Source organism: Aethalodelphis obliquidens, unplaced genomic scaffold, assembly GCF_003676395.1.
Source record: "Aethalodelphis obliquidens isolate GAN/ISIS:26980383/991018 unplaced genomic scaffold, ASM367639v1 scaffold6, whole genome shotgun sequence".
NCBI lineage: Eukaryota > Metazoa > Chordata > Mammalia > Artiodactyla > Delphinidae > Aethalodelphis > Aethalodelphis obliquidens.
Window position 1 is genome coordinate 39,499,064 of NW_020837950.1, and position 23,696 is coordinate 39,522,759.

Sequence of the window (23,696 nt, forward strand, 5' to 3'; positions counted from 1 at the left end):
CTCAAGGAGATGGACAAAGTGACAGATACAACATGGTGAATGCTAGCATGGGAATGACAATGGAGGGGACTGTGGAGGTACAGGTCGGGGCCCAGAGGAGAAGCCTAAACTAGTCAGTCTGCCATGGATTAAATGTGTCTCCACCAAAATTCATGTTGAAGCCTTAACCCCCAGTGTGATGGTACTTGGAGTTGAGGCCTTTAGGAAGTAATAGGGTTGGAGCCCCCATGATGGGATTCGTGCCCTATAAGGGGATGAAGGGACCAGAGCTCTCTCTCTCTCCACCATGTGAGGATATAGCAAGAAAGCTGTCATGTAAACTAGGAAGAAGACCTTCACCAAGAACCCTACCATGCTGGCACCCTGATCTTGGACTTCCGGCTTCCAGGACTGTGAAGAATAAATGCTTGCTGTTTACACCACTCAGTCTGTGGTAATCTGTTTTAGCAGCCCAAGCCAACTAAGACACACACACCCCTCATGGTAGTGAGTCTCCTGTTAGTGGAAGCAAGCAAGCAAAGGTTAGATGTGCATCCAGCAGTAATATTACTCTCCAGCCAGGTTTTGAAGAATGAATGGAAATCTGCAAAGCAGAGGGGAGGAAAAAGCATTCCAAATGGTGTCAGAGTCTTGGAGGTGTGATGAATTTCCATGAGTTCAGAGAAAGGAGAGAAGCAGGGCTGGAGTTCAGGATTCATAAACAGGTCTGGGAGGATGATTATTGATTGTTGATTCTCTCATTAAAACTTGTACTAACAGATCTCACACAGTATCCTGGGCTCCTTCTCTCCCTGAATTTTGAATGTTTTTAATTTACAGAAAACAAATAGCTGAAAAGTCAGTTCATATTTGCACATTTTGTAGTAAATTTCCATCCTCCTTAGAAGGAACTCAGAGACCTCATATGGCACTAATTTTCACTTTCCCACATCTTGACTCAACTGTTAAAGGAGACACACCGGGAAGTTACAGCTCATCAACTCACGCGGTACAGAAACCAGAAGTGGAATTCTGCTGTCCGGCGCTCCTGTTGGACGTGAATTCCCTGTAGACTGGTCGGCTTCAGAGCTGCCCCAGATCCTCCACCCCAGAGGGCCGGAAGAAAGTAAGGGCTGGGCTGTGAGACTCAGCTCTGAAGGGGGCAGCGTGGGGTGGAGGGAAATGCCCGCCCCGGAAGAGGCTGGAGACAAACAGCTTCCCACGTATCAGCTGCTGACCGTGGATGAGTCACTGGTCTCTGGAGCTTCAGGCTACTCTTCTGTAAAAAACAGGGTAGCCATACCCCCCTGATAAGAGTACTTAAGGATTAAATGCGCTTCAGCACCAATTATGTACCAGTTATGCAACCCTAAACGACAGCAGCTTAAATAGATGGGGGATACATTGTTTTTCTCCCTCTTTATCAGTTTCCCTGCTTTGACTATTGCCCCTACAATCCATACACAAGCCAAAGTGATTCTAAAGTGAGTTGAATTGTATCTCTCTTTCTCAAAACCCTCTCACTTGGAGTAAAAGCCATCTGAGCCCCTTTCCCACTTTCTCTCTCTGGCCCCCTCGCTGGTCCCTTGCAGGGCCTTTGTGCTGCCCATTCCCTCTGCCATCACACTCCTCCCCCAGAAGTCCAATGGCTTGCTGCCTCTCTTCTTTGTGTCTTTGCTCAAAGGTCACATTCTCAGTCCCTATCTACCCTGTTTAATGCTTACAACTACCCTACAAGGTACTTATTAGTATTAGAAGAATCAGAGGCTTATAGAGTGGAATAACCTGCCCAAATCTCATGGTAAGTGTCTGCATCAATTAGGACACCAGCAGTGTGTGGCAAAGAACAGGGAGCCCAACTCAAATAGTCCTAAACAATAAAGGGTTTTTTTTTAGCTTGTATAACTGAAGCCCAGTGGAATGTGGCTTCAGGCAGGGTTCGCTCAGGCTTTGGCACCATTTCTCTGCCACCCTTGCAGCTCTACCTTCTCCAAGGATAGGCTTCATCTTTAGCTTGTCTTTCTTTGTGGAAGCCAATGGCTTTTACAGTTCCTGGGGGGTCAGGGGGGTGGTTATATCCCCACATCACACTGGCCAAAGGCAGAGAATCTCTCTTTAGGTAGCTCCTGAAAAAAAAGAAAGAAAACTCTTCATTTCCTGAATCCCTAGAAAATCATCTCCCCAGTTTTCATTGGCCCCAATTGGTTCATATGCCCAACCCTGAGCCAACTGTTAGAGCCAAAGGGTGAGGTTAGCCTGGCTGGCTGCAGCTGGAGCCACATGCCCCATTCCACAGCCAGATGTGCAGGGATGAGTAATTGCTGAGATAAGGGGATGTGAGTGGCCACAAACAGCAGATGTCCCACACAGGAGCACAGCTGTTTGTTCTTGAGCAATCTGACTCTAAAGACTGTGTTCTTAACCACAGTGCTCTAAGCCCTTCAACCAGGGAAAGGACACCATCATTGTATGCAGATGATGTGCTTCTATGCCTAGAAACACCAAAAGGCTCACTAGAAAAATTATCAAAATTAATAGCGGGTTGTGAAATTTAAGAGAGACATAATTGCTTTTCAAAGACTCACAAAAATTTTTTAACGAAACAGAAGTAGTTTTCTCTTTGGTAAAAGTCTAATCTCTCCTCCAGTGATGTTTACTGTGACCCCAGCTGCTTCTACTTTGTTGCTCCTCATCTGTGTGGCCCAAAATAACCCCCCAAGTCCACATAACAGGTGACAGAATTGGGGGGTAATGGAGGGAAGGAGGGAATTCTCATTCCCTTTAAGGAACTATCCTGAAAGTTGCAAATATCATTCTGTTCATATCCCATTGGTCAGAACCTTGTCACATGACCACAGCCAGCTGCAAGGGAGTCTGGGAAATATAGTCTTTAACTGGGTGAGCATGAACTCAGTTAAAAATTCTATTACTACCTAGAAGGGGAGATGGGATATTGGCAGATAATATCTTATACTATGGATGATTAATAGAGTAGCCAAATAGGAGATAAATAAGCAAAACTTAAGAGCTTTTTATTGTACTAAAAACAACTAAGTATAAAAAGAAAAGGAAAATATTTTCATTCAGAATAGTGACCAAAACCATATAATATCTAGGAATAAATTTATCCAGGGAGTTACAAGGTCTAAATGAAGAGAACACTAAACATACACTGAAGGAATAAAGCTGAATGAAAGACAGAGCATGACCTTGGGTGGATTACATGTCCACACTTCTCACATGAATGCATAACTTAGTGTAATTCCTATCAAAATCTTAATGGGAGTATCTCCTAATTCATCTCCAAAAATAAACATTTGAGAATAAATATTCTTTTCTATGTTTCCAAGAAAACATGGAAAAGAAACAATCATGAGGGTGACCACTCTCATCTAATTTTACAATGGGCTACAAATCTATTGTAATGAAATGAGTATAGTTCTGGTCCAGCAATAAACAATAGGTCAGTACAACAGAAGAGAGAATCCATATGCAAATCCACATATATGTGTGACTTGATGTAAAATGAAGGTCACATTACAAGTTACTGGGAAAGGATGAAATTTTCAAGAAATGTTGAAACAAATAGCTATCTATTTGGAAGAAATAAAATCAGAAACTATATCATACCATATAGAAAAATATAATCCATATGGTTGGGAGATTTAAATATTGATACAAAATTTAAATTATATATATGTGTCTTATAAGAAAATATTGAGGAATATGTAAAATCTTGGGGGTAGAATAGGTTTCTGGAAACTGGAAAGTTATAAGAAAAATAATACTCAGAAACTATAAAAATAATATATTGTTTGAATTCTTTAAACTTTCATATGGAAGAGATACTATAAAGTCAAAAAAAAGCAATAATCTAGAAGAAGATATTTGCAGTTGATGGACCAGAGAAGAGGGTAAATGTATTGAATAGTCAAGGAGCTCTGACTGAAAATTGACCAATATTCTAGATGGGCAGTTCGCAGGGATACTGGTCACATGAAAACTATGCAGCCGCATCAGCACTGAAATAACATTTCTCATCATCTGATAATAGCCAATAAGTAAAATTATTGATAACAGTGAGTGCTAGTAAAAGTGCAGAGAAATACACACTCATATTCTGTTTATAGTACCATAAATTGTAAGTTTTGGGAACATAAAATGCATACCCTTTAACTACACGCTTCCACTTCTGGGAATTTATCCAGTCAAAATAAAAGTAGCAATATGTAAAGATAAGTTCAAGAATACTACTGCTGCATATTTTATAAGAACAAGACAAACAATTAAGCAAACAAAACTGGAAACAACCTGAGTGCCATAATAGGAGAACTGTTGAATAAAATATGGTATAACCATATATGGAATACTCTGCAAATACAGGTCCACAATTTCTTATCTGAAATTACTGGAGCCAGATATGGTTTCATAACTCAGATATTTTCAGACTTAAATATATATTTGTATTAAATAATATATATCATAATAATATGAAAATAGTGTCTAACATATAATAATATTTTAAAATATATGCTGTATATTATGTTTATATACATAGTACTGTATACTATGTAGCAAGGCTTGGAGAGCATCTCGTAATCAAATATATAAATATTTCTGTAACAAAACATGACTTTTCACCCTAAGTAGAATAAATAAAACTATGAAGGGCTTCCCTGGTGGCCCAGTGGTTAAGAATCTGCCTGCTGATGCAGGGGACACAGGTTCGAGCCCTCATCCAGGAAGATCCCACATGCCGTGGAGCAACTAAGCCCATGCACCACAACTACTGAGCCTGCACTCTAGATCCCGCGTGCCACAACTACTGAGCCCACCCGCTGCAACTACTGAAGCCCACGTGCCTAGAGCCCGTGCTCCACAACAAGAGAAGCCACCACTCGCCACAACTAGAGAAAGCCCACGCACAGCAACGAAGACCCAGCGCAGCAAAAATAAATAAAATAAAATAAATAAATTTATTTTTAAAAATAAATTTAAAAAACTATGAAGAGGACTTCCAGGTCAGATTTTATCACTAAATGAATTACAAAACAACAAAACAAAACAAAACAATGGATTTCGAATGGAGGTAGGGACTGTGGATCTCATAGGTAGACCTACATATATTGATTTGGAAATATGTCCACAATACATGGTTAAATGCAAAAGAATGACACGTGGAGTATTGAGCTTAGTATTGAGCTTATTGAGTATTGAGCTCAATACTCCACGTGTCTTAGAATGACACGTGGAGTATTGAGCTCTTTATTGTAAGAACAAAGCCAAAGTCCTAACGTATGTGGGTATACGTCTGCATAAGTGAGGGGAGAAATAATGGAGGAGCTGTATGAATCAGGGTGGTTATATGGCAGGGAAAGGAGAGATTCAAACACATGTTTGTATTCTGTGATTTATTATAATGAGCTGGCTTTACTTTCATAATGCAAATATTAAAAAATTTTAAGAGGAGGAGAAATGAAAGAAAACCAAATAAAAACTATATTTGAAGATTCCAGAATTCCCTCCCAGCAGTGCTACTGTGTTTGGAACTGTTCAGGTGTGGGGTGCAGAAATGACTCAGACGTCCACCTACTTTCACATACCTCACAGTGGAAAACAGGACTGTGAATTTACTTGTTTGTTAGTATTAGAATTGAGGCAATAGAGGATGCAGGAGTGGACTGGCCCTAGCTGGAGAGGGGATTGGAGCCACGCCTTGGCATGCAGTACTGCTAAGAGTAAATGCTTATACGAATTCCCTACTTCATGTGTGTCAGTATGCTCTAACCATTTCATATGTATTAACTCCCTGACTTCTCCCAACAGCCCTCTGAGATGGATATTTTGTTATCATCATCCGCATTTTACAGATGAGAAAACCAAGGCTCAGGGAGATTATTTGCCCAAGGTCACACAGCTGGTCACAACAAAGCTGAGACCCAAACCAAGGCAGCCTGTCTCAGAGTCTGTCCACCCAACTACTCTGCAGATAGGACCATGGATGGCTGAATGGGAGGGATGCTCATCCGAGCCCCAGAGGCTGGAGCAGACTGGATATGTTCTAGAGATGCTACCTGGGTGGGGACACTGTGTGTCCGGCCAGAAAGGGTTCCCAGCAAAGGCCTGGCTGGGTGACCTAAGCTTCATCCACAAGCAGCTGAAGGGCACTACAGATCATCACTGAGTACCTCCTGCTGCATCTCACCCGGGGGCACCGGACAGAGCACCTAGCAGAGCAGCTTAGTCACACATCGGTGCTGGCTGTTGAGCCTGAGATTTGGGATTTGCATGTGACACCACTGATGCTTTTTCCGTCCACCGTGGCTGATCACATCAGGCACGCCTCTCCCATGAACCTCCCAGCAGGCCTCTTTGCACCTGCTCTAGTGGGGGGGGTCTGTCCATCTCTTGGAGGTGCCCTCCAGGCTCTCCCAATGTCCCAGTTTTGTGTATGTCACCCACCTATGTATTTAAGCCCCACCATCCCAAACACAGCTCTCAGATTTGGTGAAAATCCAACCATTTTCACAAAATGATGTGATGACAAACAGAAAGAAATGTGATTGCATTTATATCAGGTATTCAAGGGTCTCAGAGCTGGTTTTATTTTATGTGTTTTTAAAATTCTGTAGTGCTTTACAGTTTTCAAAAGTTTCATACACATGATTTCCTATAATCCCATAATAACCCTTTTTTTTATCCCCTACCCCTTCCCTCTCCCCGCTGGTGACCACTAGTTTATCCTCTACATCTGTGAGTCGGCTGCTTTTTTGTTTTGTTCACTAGCTTGTTGTATTTTTTAGGTCCCACATATTAGTGATATCATAACGTTTTTGTCTTTCTCTGTCTGACTTACTTCATTTAGCATAATGCCCTCCAAGTCCATCCATGTTGCTGCAAATGGCAAAATTTCATTCTTTTTTATGGCTGAGTACTATCCCATTGTATATCTACACCCATTGTACCTCTTCTCTATCCTTTCATCCATTGATGGACAGAGCTAGTTTTATTTTATGTTCCAAATCCCCAGAGAGCCAGTACTCACTATTTTGGATTTTCCTCCTTCTCACCTCTCACCCTCTTTCTGTCACTTTCTTGCTTTTCCCCTTTATCCTCACATCTCCTTGTCTCCTTCCTTTTCTGTCCCTCTTCCTTCCCTCTCAGGGTTCTTCAACACCCACGTCCCATCTGCTGTCATTACTTTAGGCTGGATGGAAGGTGGTCTCAACCCCCAAGCCCCCTCCCTACTCAATTCATCAGGTACAGTACTAAGGCCCCCGCTGACCAGAGCAGACAGACAGCAGAACAAGGGTGTCTTCAGGGCATGAGAATCCTCTCTCCATGCACCCTCTCCCAACCCACTGTTTTCCTGAGAGAGGGAGTCTGGACTCTCCTGTCTCATTTATTTATCAGGAGCTTTCACTCTCTGGACCAGTGCTGCTAAACTTTAATCCATAAAAATTTCATTATGTCTTCAACATATTTGTTTATTTATAAATAATATGCATGTACCACCAAAATTCACATTATAAAACCTGCATATAAAATAGACTTTTTTTTCACCTCACATATTTATATATATATGTGTATCTGTTTTTTGGAGGATGAGCATATTTGAGTTCTACTATCTTAGCAAATCTTAATTATACAATACAGTGTTATCAACTATAGTCACCATGTTTTGCATTATCCTCAAACCTTATGCTTCTTAGAGCTGAAGGTTTGTATCCTTTTACCAGCCTTTCCCTATTTCCCCCTCCCCCAACCCCTAGCAACCACTTTTCTACTCTCTGTTTCTATGAGTTTGACTTTTTTTTTTTAGATTCCACATACAAGTGAGACCATGCAGTATTTGTCCTTCTCTGTCTGACTTCTCACTTAACATAATGCCCTCAAGATCCATCCTTATTGTCCCAAATGGCAGTATGTCCTTCTTTCTCAGGGCTGAATAAATTCCACTGTATACACATACCGCACCTTGATCCATTTGACTGCTGATGGACACTTAGGTTGTTTCCATAGCTTGGCTACTGTAAATGATGCTGCCCAAAATAGGCGCTTCTAAAGTATCAGTTAAAATACTAATGTAAATAAAAGTTCTAATATTTTCTTCCTGCCCCACCCACCGCTTTGCAGACCACAACTTTAAATCAGACAAGGAAATAACCCAGCTGCCTGCAGCTCTTGCTAACTGTGGTTTCTGATTCTCTATCTCCAGGACATGTTCACATCACAGACTTCAACATAGCGACGGTCGTGAAAGGCACAGAAAAGGCTTCCTCCATGGCCGGGACCAAACCCTACATGGGTGAGTATTCCAGATCCCCGCAGGCCTCAGCATTCCTCTCCTGCTTCATCTCACCCCTCTCTCACCCACCTCCCATCCCCTCACCAGACCCCAAACCATGCCCAGTATGTGCCGTGCTCTGTCACACCTTTGGCCCTTACCTAAGCTGTCTCCCCTGCCAGGAAGACCATCTCCTCCTGTGTTTTCTAGAGAACTCCTACTCAGCCAGAAAGGTTGGCTCCAGCTTAGGGAAAAACAAACAAACAAGTAAACAACAAACCCTTCTTCTTTTTCCTTAAAGTCCAGTAGTGTTGCCAGAATACAATTTTGGTGTTGGTCATTTTGGATCTATATTCTCAGGTACACAGTGCTCTTGCAATGTGGTTTCAGGTTGGTTTTTCTTTAGGACTTTTCATGGAAATGTCATTTTTTTTTTAGTACACATTCTTTTCCTTTACTTTTTCTTTGTTAAGGATGCCTATTATCTGAATATTGGGTCTTCTCTGTCAGTCTTCAATATTTGCCATTTTCAAATCTTTCTTATCTCTTTCGTCCTATGTTTAAATTTTTTCTCACTTTTTTTCTTTCTCTTTACTTTAAAGCATTCTCTGTTGTGTTTATTTGCTTTGTGTACTTTCTAGTGAAGTATTTATTTCTGAAATAATTTCCCTTTGTTTCTATTTTTTTCCTGAGTTCTTTTGCCAGATTTCTGAGTATCTAAATTATAATTTATGTGTTCTTTCATGTCTTGCATAATTTTTAAATGTCTATATTAGTTATTAATCCTTAATGTCTATATTAGTTGTCAATTGTTATATGACAAACCATGTCAAAACCTAGTGGCTTAGAACGATAACAATTGTATTATCACAATTCTGCCACTTGATTTTTTTTTAACATCTTTATTGGAGTATAATTGCTTTACAATGGTGTGTCAGCCTCTGCTTTATAGCAAGGTGAATCAGTCACACATATACATATGTCCCCATATCTCTTCCCTCTTGCATCTCCCTCCCTCCCACCCTCCCTATCCCACCCCTCTAGGTGGTCACAAAGCACCGAGCTGATCTCCCTGTGCTTTGCGGCTGCCTCTCACTAGCTATCTATTTTACTTTTGGTAGTGTATATATGTCCATGCCACTCTCTCACTTTGTCCCAGCTTACCCTTCCCCCTCCCTGTATCTGCAAGTCCATTCTCTAGTAGATCTCCATCTTTATTCCCATCTTGCCCCTAGGTTCATCAGAACCATTTTTTTTTTAGATTCCATATATATGTGTTAGCATACAGTATTTGTTCTTCTCTTTCTGACTTACTTCACTCTGTATGACTGTCTCTAGGTCCATCCACCTCACTACAAATAACTCAGTTTCGTTCCTTTTTATCTGCCACTTGATTGAGTGGTTCTTCTGCTGGTTTTTGTTGTGGTCACTCATTCAGCTGCTGGGTCAGCCAGGACAGCTGAGATAAATGGGCCCCTCTCTCTGGGTGGTCTTTCATATCAAGGGGACTAGAGAGAGCTTGCTCACATGGTGGCAGCGGTTTCAAGAAGGAGAACCCAACTCCCACGTGCCTATCAAGGCTCTGCTTGCTTCACATTTCCTGATGTCCAACTGGACAAAGCAAGTCACATGATGAAGACCAGGGACCACATGGGAGGGAACTGCACTAGTCATGGATACCAGGCAGCCTGGTTCATTGGGGAGCCATTTATGAAACAATCCACCACACTGTCTTTTCTGAGGTGCTTTCCTTGTACAATGTTGTTCTGCTCTTTATTCTCCCTTCTCTTATAACTTGACATGGAATTTGACTTTGATACTTTTCTGTTGCTCATTTTCACGTAATATTAGTTTTCCTGAACCTTTATAAGATGGTGTGGCTCAGGGTAGCTTTTCTAACAGACTTGCCTCTTCTGTTGTTTAAGTGACATGTCACATCCCAAGGCAGCTTGCTACCTGGGATTTCCTTGCCCACTTCCACTTGCCCATTTCTATCTGGACCACCTCTTTCTTTGGTCTGAGGGGCCCCCTTCCTGCTCAGTTTTGATTTCATTCCCAACAGTTTCTCCCTGGGATCTTTCCTAGATAGGAACTCTGGCTGGATTGATTAAAGCGATTTTGTGTCTCAGACTCTCCAGCTCCTGCAAAACTTACCAAGGGCCCTTTTCACTCACCTGAGATGGGTCTGGACAAGTTCCTCCCAGTTTCATCTGCTATTCTCAGACTGGTCAGCTGTGCCTCCCAGTCAATGTCTGCTCACTATTTTGAAGTCCCCTGTGCTCTGGTCCATCATAGGCCATGTTATTATTTTCTTTGTTTCCTTCTGTACAGAAATCACTGCCATGGAGGGCTTGTCACTGTTGCTGGTTTGTTCCCACCTGCTTATAGTTTGGGGTCTGGGGGGACAACTTAGCTTTGTAGTAAATATTGCCCATGGTTTTCGGTTTAGCTATTTATCTGCTCTGCCATTGTTTATAGGTGGATTGTGGAGATTCAAACACTATGTCATCGTCTCCCCAGAATGGACTCCTTGTGTCCTTCATCTTTAACTTACTAAATAGATTACATAAGTGAAGTTTGGCAATAAATAATGGTAAAAACAATACTTTTTAGTATTTACTATGTATGTGCCAGGCATTCCATCCATAACCTTATTTAATCCTCACAAACATGAAGTAGGTGCAATTATTTATTCCCATTTTAGAGTTGAGGAAATGGGCTGAGAGAGGTCGGGGGACCTACCCAAGTTGACCTTGGTAGTGAGAGCAGACCCAAGTCAGTGTGAACACCAGAGGGTATACAATGAGTGGGTCTGTCCATTTCACAGAACCCCCTTGGGATGCTGAATACAGACCTTAATAAGGCTTTCACTGTTGACGACCTTTCTGAAATCCCATTCCAGAAGGATCCAGAGCTGGGGCAGTTCTATCCAAGGAGGTCCTTGCTTTAAGATTCAACAGAGATCAGACATGGAGATGGAGAATGGCAGTGAAGGAGGGGATAAGGCTGCCTCCAGGCCTCCGAATCAAGCAGTAGAGGGGATTACAGTGATGATCACTGTGCAGGGAACACCGCAGGAGGAGCAGGTGTGGGGGACGGTGGGAAGGATGAATTTGAAAGTGAGGTCTGTAGGAACTTCAAGACATTCAGATGTACTCCAAGCAACTGGAGAGTGATGTGAACTCCATCTGTGCATGGGGAGTTACCGGCACGGAGATGCAGCAAAGCCACGGCAGTGACAGGATCCCCCAGGGAGGACACGGGAGAGAAGAACACCAATTCTAAGCCCAGGAGCATTTTGCCAGAAGGGGCAGGTAGAGGCCAGAGGAGTCATCATCTCCAGAGGGAGGGTGGAGGAGAGAGGTGACATAAGAGAAGAATCTCCCAGTTGGAGCCACCTCTATAATCCTATAAATTAGTTCCCACTGCCTTGAGGCTATTTCCAAAAAGCAAATTGATCTCTAGGAAAGTAGATTCTGGACCACTGGAGAAATTCAAGACAATGTTCTCCCAACCCTGACCTTTCTGCCCCTGCTTTGCCACTGTTCATAGCAGACTTTCCTGGGCTACCTCAGCCTCATGCCCTGGCTTCCCACTCATCTCTGACGCAGCTCTGTCCTGGCTCTCAGCCTCTGGGAAAGCAGACCAAGGTTGACCCAGAGGCCCCACTGTCAAAAAGGAGAAGAAAACCAACATGTATTTTGACCCTACCAGATGTCTGTCATTACATTTAATCCCCAGAAGATCCACATGAGAATTCTGCATCTCTTTCATTTTATATATGAGTAACCTGAGGCCCATAGAGGTTAGCTAACCTGCCCAGAGTCACACAGCTAGCAAGTGATGGAGCCAGAATTTGAAGCCATGTCTATTTGGGTCCGAAGTCCATGCTTTTTAAAAAAATTTTTCTTGAAATAGAGTTGATTTACAGTCATTGGGTTAGTTTCAGGTGTACAGCAAAGTGATTCATTTTATATATACGTGTGTATATGTGTATGTATATATATGTATAAATATATATATTCTTCTTTTACATTCTCTTCCATTATAGGTTATTACAAGATATTGAGGAGAGTCCCCTGTACTATATAATAGGTCCTTGTTGGTTATCTATTTTATATGTAGTAGCGTGTATATCTTAATCCCAAACTCCTAACTTATCCCTTCCCCCCCTCCCCTTTGGTAACCATAGTTTGTTTTCTATGTCTGTGAGTCTACTTCTGTTTTGTGAATAACTTCATTTGTATCATTTTTTTAGATTTCATGTATAAGTGATATCATGTGATGTTTGTCTGGCTAACTTCACTCAGTATGACAGTCTCTAGGTCCATCCATGTTGCTGCAAATGGCATTATTTCATTTGTTTTCATGGCTGAATAGTATTCCATCATGTATATGTACCACATCTTCTTTATCCATTCATCTGTTGATGGGCACTTACCTTGCTTTTGAAGTCCATGCTTTTGCCACTGTACCAAGCTGCCTTTTTGACACTGAGTTCTTGTATCAGAAAGTCACATTTCTCAGACAAGAAAAAAGTGTATTGTCCCAGCTGTACCTAGGATTCAGGGCTTCTGAATCCTAGAAGTGTCCTTCTAATTAAAGGAGCTTCAGTCCTGAATTAGTGAACGAATGCACAGGAGAGATTTTTATGGGATTTAGAGAGCACAGCTGATTGACCAAATGGATATATCTTCAGAGACGGTAGGGGTTGGCAGTGCCAAGCAGTGGGAGGTTGGTGGGGAAAATGGGGGTGAGAGGGAAACTCTCTCATTCAGGTCACATCCTGCAGTTCCCAGGGCTATAAATTCCTGCTATCAAGTGGCAGGTTTGTTGATTTCGTTCACTTGAGCTGTTCAGTTCAAAGGCCCAGTAACAAGTTCCCAGAATGTTCCAAACATGGATTCAGGGAACGGGCTGATGAGTAAGCTCCCAAAGGTTGCTCACGAAGGATGATCCCAGAAGAAATATTTGCATAGTACTGAATTTTCATTCATTAAAAGAGCAGATGGAATTCACCAACAGAGAAAAAAAAAAAAAACTCTCTGAAACGTGCCAAATTAGAAGTCAGAAATGTTCCAGCAGCCTCCCGGGGCTTCAGAGTTTATTCATCTGAGGTGAAATGAAGAGCTGAGTGTTCTTTCAGCAAATACAGTGTTTCAGAGGTGTGAGGCTCAGAGTTAGGCACTGGGGCACAGGGGTGAGTCATGCTCTCCGGGGCCAAAGGGGCTCAACATCTGTGGGGCAGAGAGCTGTGCAGGCCTGGATTTAAGCAGGTCCCTGTCAAGATGGATTCCCCAGAATGGGACCATCTGAGGAGTCAAAGTCTCAGGGTGTGCTCAGAGCTCACCTGCCAGGCGAGGATAAGGAAAGGTCATTTCAGTCCGAGCAAAGGCATAAAGGAGTGACGCAGCATGGTGGGCTGGGAGACCCTAGCACTCCCATTTTTTTATAGCTTGTAGAACAAGAGGAGGTGAGAGGGAGAGACGAAACAAGCCAAAGTACCAGGGTCTTGAATGCCATGATAAGGGCCACGGAACCAGTGGAAAGGCCAATGCTGGAGACTCATGGGATTGGCCTCATGGGTGGCCTTGGAGAAGAAAATGGGCAATCGGGCTTGCCAGAAATGGGTCTCGATGAAGTGTGGGCTTCAGCGTGGGATGATTTGGGTGTCTTCCACTTAGAGGCTGGGTGAACTTAGGCAAACCCCATTAGCCAACGTAATACACTTAAACTGCCCAGCATGGTGAATGAAGGTCAAACCACGGGACCCGACAGCGTCCTCATCTGAGAAATGGGATTAACGGTTATGCAATCTGCCTTAGTAGATTGTTTGTGAGGATTTCATGATGTAACTATGGAAAGTACGTAACGTAAAGTCAAGTGTAGATGCATCAGACTGGTAACTGATATTATTATTGTTGCTGTTATCATTATTCAGACTATTTAGTAAATGTTAAGCCCTGGGAGCCCAGACCCAAATCTGACATTCCCTTGCCTTATGGAGTTTGCCGTCTAATCAGGGAAAGAGACCCCAACCAAATCCTAATTCATGATAGGAGCTGGGTCGGCTGGGGGGTGGTGGGTGCCCCGGGAGATCATTGGGCCGGTGCCCTGTCCGTACTCACCATATGTGAGTTCCTTTCCCCAGTGAGCAAACACAGGTGGCTGTGGAGGCACCATGGCCATGCTTGTACTTTCCTTGTAGAAATGATGGAGGCTAAAGGAAGTAAAGTTTGCTACCCCTGTGCCAGAGAAAGTGACAGAGCCAGCATTCAGACCCAGGCCAGTGAGGCTCCAGGGCCCAATATCTTTCCTGAGAACCTGGCAATCCATCCATCCATCCATCCATCCATCTATCCATCCATCCATCCATCCATCTATTCATCCATCCAGCAGAGATTTATTGAGCACCTTGCACCTGCCAGGCAGTGTTCTATGGGCTGAAAACACGTCTGTGAACAAATAGGCAATATTCCTGCCCTCATCAGTTGGGCTGTTTGTGAGGGAGACAATCACTTTGCAAATCATCAAACTGATAAATATATAGTTCGAGATGCTTATTTTTGAGGAACAACTTTCATGCGGTAAAATGCACTCTTTTAATGTAATCCAGTAAATTAATCCACCATAATGAAGACGGAGAAACAGCTCCATCACCTCCAAGATTCCCTCATCCCAGTTCCTGGCAACCAGTGATCAGTTTTCTATCCCTATAGTTTTGACTATTCCAGAAAGTCACAAAAACAGAGTCATATGTCTACAAACTTTTGAATCTGGCTTTTTTTACTTAGAATAATGCATTTGAGGTTTTGCCATGTTGTGTGGATCAGTAGCTTTCCTTTTGATTTCTGAGTAGAAATCCTTTGGATGAATATACACGTTTGGTTTGTCCATTCACCAGTTGTACGGCATTTGAGTTGTTTCCAGTTTTACACAATTGTAAATAAACTATTTGCGTACAGGTTTGTATATAAACTTGAGTTTCTACTTCTCTAGAATAATTACATAGAAGTGGGATTGTTGGGTCATATGTAAATGTACATTTAACTTTTTAAGAAACTGACAAACTCTTGAATATAGTTTCATTGGCTTATTTGCCATCCACATACCTTCTCTGTGAAGTATCTGTTCAAATCATTGCCCATTAATTTATTGGGTCATCTGTTTTTTATTATTAAGTTCTCATAATTCTTTATATATTCTGGTTATAAGTCTTTTGCCAGATATATTTGCAAATATTTTCACCAGTCAGTGGCTTGTCTTTCTGTTACCTTAATAGCATCTTTTTAAAAGCAGATGTTTTAAATTCAAATGAAGTCCAATTTTTTATTTTTCATTTATTGATCATGTACGGGGTGTCATTCTAAACACCTTTTCCTCCCTCACATGAGGTCACAAAGATTTTCTGCTTGTTTTCTTGTAGAAGTTTTGTACTTTTGGGTTTTACATTTAGAACTATAAGCCATTTTGAGTTCACTTTTGAATGTGTTGTGAATTTTCATTGATTTACAAGGGCTGTCCAATTGTTACATCCAGCATTTGTCGAAAAGACGATTCTTTCTCTATTGCACTGGCTTTGCAACTTCATCAAAACTCAATTGACCATAAATGCATGGGTCTGTTTCTGGATTCTATTCTGTTCCATTGATCTACTTGTTTATGCTTTGACTAATCTCATACTTTTGCTTTCACTTCATAATAATACTCGGATCAGGTAGTGAGAGTCCTTCAACTTTTTTCTTCTTTTCAAAATTATTTTGGCTTTTCTACCCTTTGCCTTTTCATATAAGGAAAAGGCTTTGTGCCCAGTCTTTGCCATGAGTACCCAGTGAGGGTATGTAGAGAGGAGTCTGTGAGTAATGCAAATTCCTCTTGTATCTGGACAAACAATAGTTCTATTCTCTCACTTAAGTTCTTATACAACCTTCAGCAATTCAGTTAAATTAAGCATCTTAATTTAAGTCTCCTTACTCTCTTCTATGGCAGCCCTGTTTTCTTCCCATGCTCTTCCCAAGGTAAGCCAGTATTCACACCCCAAACCTTCTTGAAGGTACCCGTCTTTCCTTAAATTTCAGACTAGTTGAGTTCAAGAAAAGTTATGGTTTCATAGATGATCTAGCTTTTTCTCACTGTTAGGCTGGGAGTGACACTCTTTCCAACTCCTGTATTTTAAACAGAGTAGAATTGTTTGAGGTCTTTATACGGATTATGGTGGAAAAAGAGAGATGCTGATGGGATAGATGATTAGATTGGAGGGGTCAGGATAACTTTGCTGAGGAAGTGACTTTTCAGCTAGGTTCTAAAGGACGAGTAGGTGTTGTTCAGCACAACAGGTGGAAAAGCACTGCAGGAGACAGCAACTTTTTGCCTAGACCCTGAGGCAAAAGGGAGCTTGTCACATCGAAAGAACCATAAGGAAGCTAGATTGGCCTGAACAAAGTAGGCAAGGAGAGTGAGCCTGGAGACATGGCGGGGCCAGATCACGTGGTACTTGTGTACCCACCAAAGCTTTTGACAGTGGGAAATTTTAATGAACATTATGGGCCTTAGATAAACAGAGACCTTGGAAGCCTTTAAGAGAGTAGCACTATCTAAATGAACTTTTCCATCAGCCTAACATGCTGTTTAGATGTTTATCACCCATTTCACATATTAACTGTGTAAAATGCACAGGGTTAGAACCCTGTGCTTTCAGTTAGCACTTTCCATCATTCTCTCTGAAAACTTTCCAAGGGTCTTCTTTTTTTAATTTACTAATTTAATCTGACACATTTAACATGAAGTAGTTTTCTGATACTGGTGCATCATTAATTTCTGTACCTCATCAGAGCTTCTCAGCCAGTTAAACTTTCCCTGCTGTTCCTTTTCTCATGCAGACAGGTGAGGTCCTACTGGTCCACACCTGAGCAGCATCTTACATACCTTAATGAAACGACTCTTCTGTTACTATTAACACTACTAGCATCACCAGATAGAAAAAAATTATCAGACTGATGCAGCAGATTCATTTCATCTCAAATTAATATCTGAGTTCATTTGCCAAGATAAAAAGCCAAAGAAACATGAATTGCCCCCAAGGGATCCAGACAGAGGCCAGGCACCCTGCTCATCTCTGCTTTCCACAGCTTTTCCACACACTCTAATCAAAGAATGATGATGGAGCTCTTGAATCATTTGGGGAACATGTACAACATGTACATTTGTGAGTTGGTCTTTCATTTATGTGTGCATTTCATTTCCCATTCAATAATGAATTGATATAATAATAACTAGCTCACATCTATTTGGAACTTGCTTTGTGTCAGTCCTTGTTCTAAATGACTCACATATAGCTTTGTGCTAATCCCTGACGTTTTGGCCCTGACTTAGTCATACCCCTATTCAAAGAGCTCACAGTCCAGTGAGAACGGTGGACATGTATATCCTTAATTGCAGTACGGCATGATCAGTGCTGCAAGGGAGGAACCAACAAGGGTTTGGTGAGAATCCAGAACACTGATGTACTTGGCCAAGAGAGGGGAAAAGAAGGGAACTGAGAAACAGGAAGGGACTTGAAGAACACTCCACAGAAGGTGTAAAATTTGGTCTGGGTTTTGAAGTATGAGTAGGAGTTCATGAGTATAAAAAATAGGGTAAAGATTACCAGGCAAGTCATAGAAGATTAAACATAAAGTGTGTCCTATTCTTTGAAGTTGGCCCAATGGGTATAATAAAGATAGTGGCCAAAATATGAGGAGGTTGAAACCTATTTTTAGGAATTTTTCATGCTAAGGAGTTTGACCATTATTCTACAGTAAATAGAAAAATTTCGAAAGATTTTAATTAAGTGATTTGAACATGTGAATGATAATACAATGACAACAATGTTAGATTGCATTTATTGAGCACTTACTTTGTGCTCAATAACTACATACAGAACTTCATTTTCTCTTCTCAATAACTTGATGTAGCACACATCGTTATTCCTTTTTACAGATGAGGAAAACCAAGGTACAAATAAGACGTTAGGCATTTTGCCTGAGGCCACTGTGGCAGTAAACCTGGGAGCTGGGGTTCAGGTTCAGGTTGAATAATCACTACACTCACACCTTCCGTCTCTCCGTTCCACTGATTCTACTGACTTAGAAAGGTGTTTGAGGAGTAAGTGTAGTGGGATTACAGGGCCCCAGGCTGGGGTAGGGGAGGAGCTGTCATGAGTCCAAGCAGAAGTGAAAAAGGACCAGAGAAGAGAGGAAGATTCTGGAAGGGAAAAATGATGAGTCTTGAGAATTAATCACATGATCCAAAACATAGGCTGGACGAGGGGCAGGGTCCATGAGACTCCCACGTTTCTGACTCGCACAACTGAGCAGCCCATCAACAGAGACTGAGAACGCAGGAGAAGGGGCAGTTGGAGAGGGAGAGTTTGGCTTGGACAGATTGAATATGCCATGCCTGTGGGTCTTCTAGGTAGAGGTGTCCAGATCTGGCACATCCTGCCAGCCGGGATGTGTGAGTCACAGAAAGGCTCAGTGGACAGGAGAACTGGGCTCTGGTCCCAGCTGGGCTGGAAGCCATGGAACTCCTCCAATAGGCTTCGGCTTCCTCACCTACAAAAGGTAGGGGAGGAAGGAAATTACCTTGAAGGTCCCCTCTAGGCTGAAATGCGGTAATTCTATGTTCCCAGTCCAGAAGGATGCAATTACCTGTAGAAACCGATCCTGGAAGCCAGTCAGCTTGTAAGCTAGACATTGAATAGCATTGTCACACTCCGCTGCAGCAATCAGAGCCTTCAGGAATATTCATAGAGGTAAAGCATCAGACCAATAATTATAACTTAGGTGGTTTCTGTGGTTTTTCTCCATATTTTTAGTCTAATGAGGAAGTAAACTCTGTGTGGTGAGGATAGGGGGCAAAGCCCACCACATGCATATTTACATTGCCTCGGGGTGATCTCTTTCAGACGACACCCCCTGTTCTTGCTTTTCTGGAAGGCCAATTCTCTGTGAATCCAGACTCACTTTCCATTTAAAACCTGCACTGACAGAATTGCTCAGCTACTGGTAGAAAAGGTTAGTGGGAAGTGGGGCTGATCTATCCATGCCACTGGCCGTGCTGGGGAAGCAGCTTCCGTGCAGCCCGATTTCCCCCCAGTGTATTCATTCGTGGGCTCACAGCTATCCATGGACCGTGCAACATGCATGCACACCGTGAAGGATCCTGGGGATGTAGCGTGGAAGGAAACAGGTGTTGCTGGGGAATGTGATTCAACAGCCACTTTTATTAATGTGCATGTTAATGGCGAACCACATGGTTTTTTTGCTTTTGGACTATGTTGAAACCTTAATTTCCTAATTTTAGAATACCCGGACCTTCGTAAATACTCTGGATTTTCGTTCCAATTGAATTCACAGATTTAATGCATTGACCATGGAGAGATTTTGGCGTATAGAACATATAGAGTATATATATTGTGTGTATATGTATATCTGTTTTATGATACATTATTTTCATTTTCAGCATATACATAAAGATGGTGTAATGTCTGGAGTTTGAAGGAGACAGGGCAAGGTCTGGTCGTCATTCTGGATGACCCCAGAGAATGGGAGAGGCCTGGGTTCAAATGAGGCTCAGAGCCACGGTAGCTGTGTCACCTCTCCAAGCCTGGCTTTCTCAGATGGAGATCATGATCGTACTCGCCTCTCAAGTTCCTTCTGAGGATAAAATGAGATAATGCATGTGAAACTATAGAAAGCGTTCCATAAATGTTAGCTTTCCTGAGGAGTAAATAATATATGTAAAGAAACTTGAAGAGCTTCTAGCACATGGTAGATGCTCAACAAATGGCCACATTAATAATGCAGCTCTTGGTGTTGTAAAGAAAACCGCTGCTCGTGATAATAATGGAACAGCTGTATTGAGCGCCCCTTGAAAGTGGTGAGAGCAGCTTTCCAGTCCACGCTCTTCCACTTGCTGTCTCCACGGCCCTGAACTTGCGCCTTTACCTCTCTGTGCATCCGTTTCTTCATCTGGGGCTTAGGGTGCTTTAAGCGTGGGGGTGGGTAATTATGAAGGAACCTTTGTGCCCTAGAAGGCTCTGCATGACTGTTTTGTGCGTGACGATGATGGTTACAGTGGGCATTTTCAATGGCTCGAAATAGATTCAGGGTTGGCCCTTACCCCACCAGGGCATTGCAAGAAGTTTTAGTTGTTTTTCTTTCTGGAAGACCTTGGGAAATTTCATTTATCCATCACCCCTGCAGGTGTACCCAGACCTTGGACCCTGGACATCCTTTCTGGGCGAGGCCATAGCCAACTTCAGCTATCTGCTTGGTTTGTCGTTTGCTGTCCTGGGCTCCCCCTTCAGGGTTCCTTCATCACTCACTCTGCTCCAGGGAACCCCCAGTCCTGGCCTTGCCAGCATCAGCCCAGAACCTCCTGGTCCTTTCCTCAGTGAGACTCAGCTGCAGCTAGCCAAATGGCATGTCATTGTGAAGATTAAATGAGTTAAATGCTAAACTAAATTAAATTAGTAAATTAAATAAATTAGTAAATTTATTTTACTACTACTATAATTTATTACTAAATTATATTAGTAAATAAATTAGTAAATTAAATTAGATTAAATAAATTAAATGAGTTTAATGCTAAACTCTTAAAACAAAGTTTGGTGCATGACAGATGCTCCAGAGAGATGACCTATTTTTATTAGCAGTGTGTCAAGAACTTAGAACACGGCTGTACTGGTGTTGTTTGCTTTTTTTTTTATACGATCATTCATTTATTTAGTCAGTCAACAAACCTTGCCCACATGTCTTCTTCATGCCAGGCAAGACTTGGGGAGCCAGGGAGAACATGACCGTCCCTGCCCTCAAGGAGCTTAAAGTCTAGCAAGAAGCAAACAAGCAAAAATGCAGCCGGAATGTAAAAATCAAGAGAGGCCTGGGGGAGGTGGGGATAAAGAGGAAGCTCTAATCTAGTCTGGAGGGAGGGGAATGATAAGAAGATGATAATAGCAGAGATGTATTTTGAGGAATACATGACAGATGTAAAGAAGCCTGCAGAACGGTACGTATTCAGTTCCTAGAAGTGGTAACTCTGCTGCACCCTTTGTGAGAGAACCTGGTGGATTAGGGGAGAGAAAAAGAGACAGATAGACAGACAGGGTGTTCTAGGAACGGCAAGCAGCGTGTGCAGCTGGAGCCCAAGGTGGCCATGGGCAACTCCTGGGCCATAATACAGCTTAGAAGATCTACAGGTAGGAGCTGAGGGGCTACAGAATTTAAACCACCCTCTAGGCCACATGGGTTTCCAGCCCTAGTACTTTGTACTGTTCCACTGAAAAATCAAAAAGATTCCAGGATCAAGTCTAATAAATTTCCAAACCATGCTTGCTATTGAGTCATTAAAGGCGCTAAGAAGTCTGCGAGAAAGAACGCAATTGAACCTCGTCATTTCCCAGACATGTTTGACCTCAGAATCATTTCTCCTCCAAAATCTATGAGCCTAACATGGCTGGTGGCATTCCTGGGAATACAGATTGTGAAACAGCCATCGTGATAGGAAGACCTTGAGGCAGGGTACTGCCGTGGTCTGAGTTGCATATCAGAAAGCTAACTCCCCCAGAAGCAAGGACGGACTGGAGAAGGAGACTCTGGAAGCCAGAGGACGGGTGGAGAAGCTAGTGCAGGAGACCAGGAGGAAGGAATGGAGATCTGAACAAGGGCCATGTGTTGGCGAAGAGGAGGAAGGGGATACAGGAGCTGAGGAGGGAGAGTCATCCGGCATTGATGGCTGAATTTAACTGTTCCAATAATGGGAACTCCCTGAACCTGGAAGTCAGGACCAGGAGTTCTGACTTGAGCCCTGAGTTGGTGAGTTGTGGCCAAGGCAAGCCACTCTCGCCCCTCAAGCCCGGTGGCCAATTCTAACACAGAGGGGACGATGACAAGATGGTTTCCAAGGGACCCTGCACCCCTGCTGTGCTGACAGTCCTAGGCTGTGAGCTGTCTCTACTTCTGAAGCAGGCAAGCAATGTGCTGGACCAGCTGTATGGCCCCAGGGTGAAATTGACATGCATTGATTAAGTGCCTACCATGTACTTGGCTGAGTTCCAGCCTCTGGGACAGAGGGAAGGAAGGTGGCAGCTTTCATCAGGACCCATCCTCAGGTAAGTCCATCACCCCTGGAAGTCACCTCAGTATAGGAGAAAGGACTTTGGAATCAGATACTGAGAGAGGCTAATCCCAGCTCTGCCATCCCAGCTGGCTGACGTGGAGCAAGTTCCCAGCCCCTCTTACTAGTCTCCTAGGGCTGCACAACAAAGTCCCACAAATGTGGTGGCTTGGAGCAACAGAAATTCATTCACTCACAGTTCTGGAAGCCAGTAGTTCAATATCAAGGTGTCTGCAGAGCCGTGCTCCCTCGGAGGTGTAGGAGAGGCTCTTGCAGTTTCCGGGGGCTCCAGGGCTTCCTTGGCTTGTGGCCGCATCCCTCCAGGCTCTGCCTCCTCCCACGGCTTTCTCTTTCTCTCAAATCCACCTCTTCTTTCTCTTAGAAAGGCATCAGCCATTGAATCTAGGAAGGGTCCACCCTGAATCCGGGATGGCTTTATCCTGACGTCTGTATTAATGACATCTGCAAAGTCCCTATTTCCAAATAAGGCCCCGTTCACAGGTACTTGGACATATCTTTTGGGGACACTTCACCCAACTACACCCCTTCATGTCTCTGCCTCTTCATCTGGAACGTGGAGATCATTGTAGACTTGTTTTATTGGGCAGTTGGGAGGATGAAGAGAAGTAGTACGTGTAAAATCCTTAACAAAGCACCTGGCAAGCTGTAGTTTCCATACTCATTCATTCATGATGAAATGATGGTGACAGGTCTGTGTCTTGTACCTGTCCTTCAAGCTCTAATCCTGTATGATGCCCTCGCCTCTAAGCACTGATCCAGGCCACTAAAGCAGCCGTTCTGGTGGCATATGGATTGTGACATAAAGGTTGTTTATGTTCTCTCAGCCCCAGCTGTGCAAGGGAGGAGAGACTGTCACCTTCTCTGGGAGTGGGGTCACAGGCTGCAGACGTTTGTCACTTGGTTGGTCACAACAGCCAGGACAGAACTGGTCAGCTGCTGCTTCTACCCTGCATTCCAGATGGGCACGGGGCTGCCAGGCACCACAAGGATTTATGGGGACACCTGGGCACGCAGCCTCGCCTGCACTCCTGGGCGTGTCCCTGCCTCCCTCACTGTCTGAGCACGTGGGCTGGGCCAGCAGCTGTCGAGGCCCTGGTTCTGTAGAATTACATCTGCACATGCACAGACCAGCATGATGTGGCTCCTTCTGTCCTGGAACCCTCAGCACGGAGGGAAGAAGGACAAGTACACAGACTGGGGTGCAGGGAAGGAAGCCCCTCTGGGTTGGAGCTCAGCCTCAGGCTCCCAGTGG

At 43.2% G+C, this 23,696-nt stretch overlaps 1 protein-coding gene across 3 annotated transcripts in view; it reads left to right on the forward strand.

The window, feature by feature from the left end:
• STK32B (serine/threonine kinase 32B) overlaps positions 1–23,696 on the forward strand; it is a 348,577-nt gene that overhangs the window by 285,349 nt on the left and 39,532 nt on the right. For 2 of the 3 annotated variants that reach the window (XM_027103382.1, XM_027103384.1), the window contains one exon: positions 8,198–8,287. The exons of the other annotated variant lie outside the window; for it this stretch is intronic. In XM_027103382.1, the coding sequence (XP_026959183.1) occupies positions 8,198–8,287 (90 nt within the window). The remainder of the gene's footprint in view (positions 1–8,197; positions 8,288–23,696) is intronic. 3 annotated transcript variants of the gene reach the window in all.